The following is a 2869-nucleotide window of genomic DNA, read 5'->3' as shown; positions in this document are numbered from 1 at the left end:
GTTAAGTGGCAAATACGAATCTATGTAACTAAAGATACAAAAATATTCACTGAAGCATTGTTTAAAGACAAAACAATGTTGATCATTCAACTGATCATAACAAGCAGATACTACAAAGTATCTAAAAATAATCTGGGATAGTCCAGATATCTAAAGTGCTTTGAGTGATTATAATAGAGATTATTTATTAGATTTGTAGTCAAAAGTTGAGCTGGACGTAGTTATTACTTTTTATAAAAAGAAGTTAAATCATACATGGGATGATGTTAATTGATCAGTACTTAACCACAATCTGTTCACACTTAAATTTTTCTAACTGTAGGCAAACCTATTTAACAACAATGTTACTACCCTGCATTTCTTTTCAGATTAAGTAAAAATATGTACCTTAAAAAATGCTAAAGAAAATAGATAGTGGTCTAATGTCACTCCATATGTTACTCACTCCAAATGTAAACAAGAGGTATAACGTAAGTTCCCTGATTTCTTCTTTAGTACTTAATAACTCAACTAACACTGGTATTTGCTGTCCAGATTATTTGCAGGATACTGCATGGTTCTGTAGAACTTCAACTGTAGATAAATCAAGTCCTGACAACACCTAATACAAGAAAAAAAAAGTCAAATATATTGAGTGTGAAGCTTCAGATTTTTTCCACATCATAAGATCTTGGGATTTCTAGTTCGAGATCTGTATCAGCAGGGCAGGCACTCATGGTAAACTCATGCAAGTTTGCAGTGTATGTACTGAGATGTAATCCAACCCACAAATGCAGTGTGGATTTTCTTCCATGAAAAAGCTTATTTGTTTAGAAAGTTCTTTCCAATAAGAAAACAATGGCAAAACAACCTTTAGATTTATTCACATCTGTTATTTCAAGAACCTGGAACTTCAAGTTCTTCAGCAAAATGAGAATAAACCTTAAAAAACAGATTTCCAAGAAGGTATTTTTCTCTTAAATATTAAATAGATTGTCAAGACAACTAGCATTTATGTTCATTCTTAAATATTTTGCAAAAATGCATATAATGAATTTAAAAAAACCAACCAAACAAAAAACCAAAACACTAGAACATTTCCAGTTTCTTTTTTCATCCAAGTGGGCCAGTTGGTTTTGGTTACAAAACAATCGGATTTTCTCTGCAAAAAAACAAAATATTCTATGTAAATACTTTTAAGACTAACATTTGCTTTCTAGTTCTCATAATGCAATTTTAATTTATCAAGCAAAAAAACCCAATTTCTACCATTAATTGCAAAATTTAGTGATTTGCAAAAACCTCATTTACTTTCACATGGGACCTTTAAATCACCATCAATTTTTCTGAACAACTTGGGTCAAACACTAACCTAAGTAAACCAAATCAGGGTTTAAGCTTTTCTTTTTTTCCTGGTCAATTAATCCTTAGTGATACAAAGAAGAAATCTAAAAACTTGTTAGTGGTGTTCCAGAGGCATAAGCCAGGATTAGAGAGAATGAAAGAATGTGTTCTGGAATAACAATGTACTCCAAAGAACAGTTTTTTTACCTTCACAAGAAATAGTATTTATCATCAAGTATGGCAAGTAAAACACAAACAGTAAATATGCTACCTGAAAGATATGTTTCTGCAGTAAAATTTTGACAGTTTCATATAACTTGATACTTCAATTATTTAACCAAAATTTTGGAAAAAATAATAGAAGGCAGGCATACTGTTATGGATAAATTTTGTGTGCACTTCAAATGCTAAGCGGCAAGAAAACTAAAGAGTCACTGCACCCTGTTACAGGAATCTCAACAGTAACAGCTGAATCCACACCAGAGGAACTCAGATCTTCAACAGCTGGTAAAAAGCTGCACTACTACAAATGATGTACCTTATTCTCTCCATGTCTGTGCTGTCCAACTCTAACTCTGCCTTCATTATCTCTACCCCAACAAGTCTGGCCTGGCCCCATGATTTATTTTTTTCAAAATACACATTTATCAATGTCAAAGTTACACAAGATACTTACTCACTACCATATTTGGCACTAGATGATCTCTTCTTCTGGTATTTTTCATGTGATTCATCCAGTTTTTCTACTGTATCTATTATCTGCTGAAGTGTATGAAAAGTGGCTACAGAATCTTCTATGGTGAAGTTAGAGTAATCATCTGGTTCTTTCCGAGGACCTTGATAGACTGCTATACTTCCACAAGCCTCTGCAAAAACAACCACAATCATCTCATTTAGAATTACAACAATTACCAAATCTAACTCCCATGCAAATGGTAACTCCAACACTCTGAAATGTAAAGTTACTCTGGCTAATACATAAAATGGATTAAGATAAAGGCAGGAGGCAGTATCAATTAAATGTATTTACAAGTCTATAGCTTATGTTCTGCTAGCTGTGTTCAGCATCTTGAGCATCCAGCTCTCTCCCCTTCACATTAAGAGAAGTTCAGCATTTCCTTACAGCAAAACCATGCCTAATATTCATCACATAGTAAGGAAAGGGACAACAAAGGCAGAAAAGCACCATCTACAGTTGCAGTTTAAACTATTAAAATATTACACATATGGAAATTCATCTATTGTAAAAAATGCCTAAAATCTATTGTAAAGAAATGCCTGAAGAACATCAGACACCAGGGCACTTTGAATTTTTATCTTCTATCTCTTTCTCTACTTTCTATTATTTCCAGGTGAATCGTTAAATTCAGTTAATTGTTCAAAATTATATTCTTGGCCTAGAGAACGAGAACTGAGTATCAGTGTAATTCTTCTTAATTATCATTTGGGTACCTTCCAACTTCTGTAGTTTAGACCTGTTGATAGTGAAAAGGGAGTAAATTCTTTCCGTCTCTCTGTCTCCATCAATCTCAATTTGAGTATCAGC

The 2869-nt window shown here is 33.1% G+C and overlaps 1 protein-coding gene across 2 annotated transcripts in view; it reads right to left on the bottom strand.

The window, feature by feature from the left end:
• Positions 1-2869, bottom strand: part of RASA2 (RAS p21 protein activator 2) — a 36851-nt gene continuing 33982 nt past the window's right edge. The window contains exons 22-24 of one of the 2 annotated variants that reach the window (XM_031060050.1): positions 2776-2865; positions 2000-2189; positions 1-1141 (exon numbers count right to left, since the gene is read on the bottom strand). In XM_031060050.1, the coding sequence (XP_030915910.1) occupies positions 1120-1141; positions 2000-2189; positions 2776-2865 (302 nt within the window). In that variant the 3' untranslated portion in view covers positions 1-1119. Of the gene's footprint in view, positions 1142-1999; positions 2190-2775 lie in introns of both variants that reach the window. The other variant, XM_031060049.1, reaches the window with a different exon arrangement.

Source organism: Geospiza fortis, unplaced genomic scaffold (assembly GCF_000277835.1).
Source record: "Geospiza fortis unplaced genomic scaffold, GeoFor_1.0 scaffold318, whole genome shotgun sequence".
In the NCBI taxonomy this organism is placed as follows: domain Eukaryota; kingdom Metazoa; phylum Chordata; class Aves; order Passeriformes; family Thraupidae; genus Geospiza; species Geospiza fortis.
Note: the sequence above shows the minus strand (reverse complement) of the source record. Positions and strands in the feature narration are given on the sequence as shown.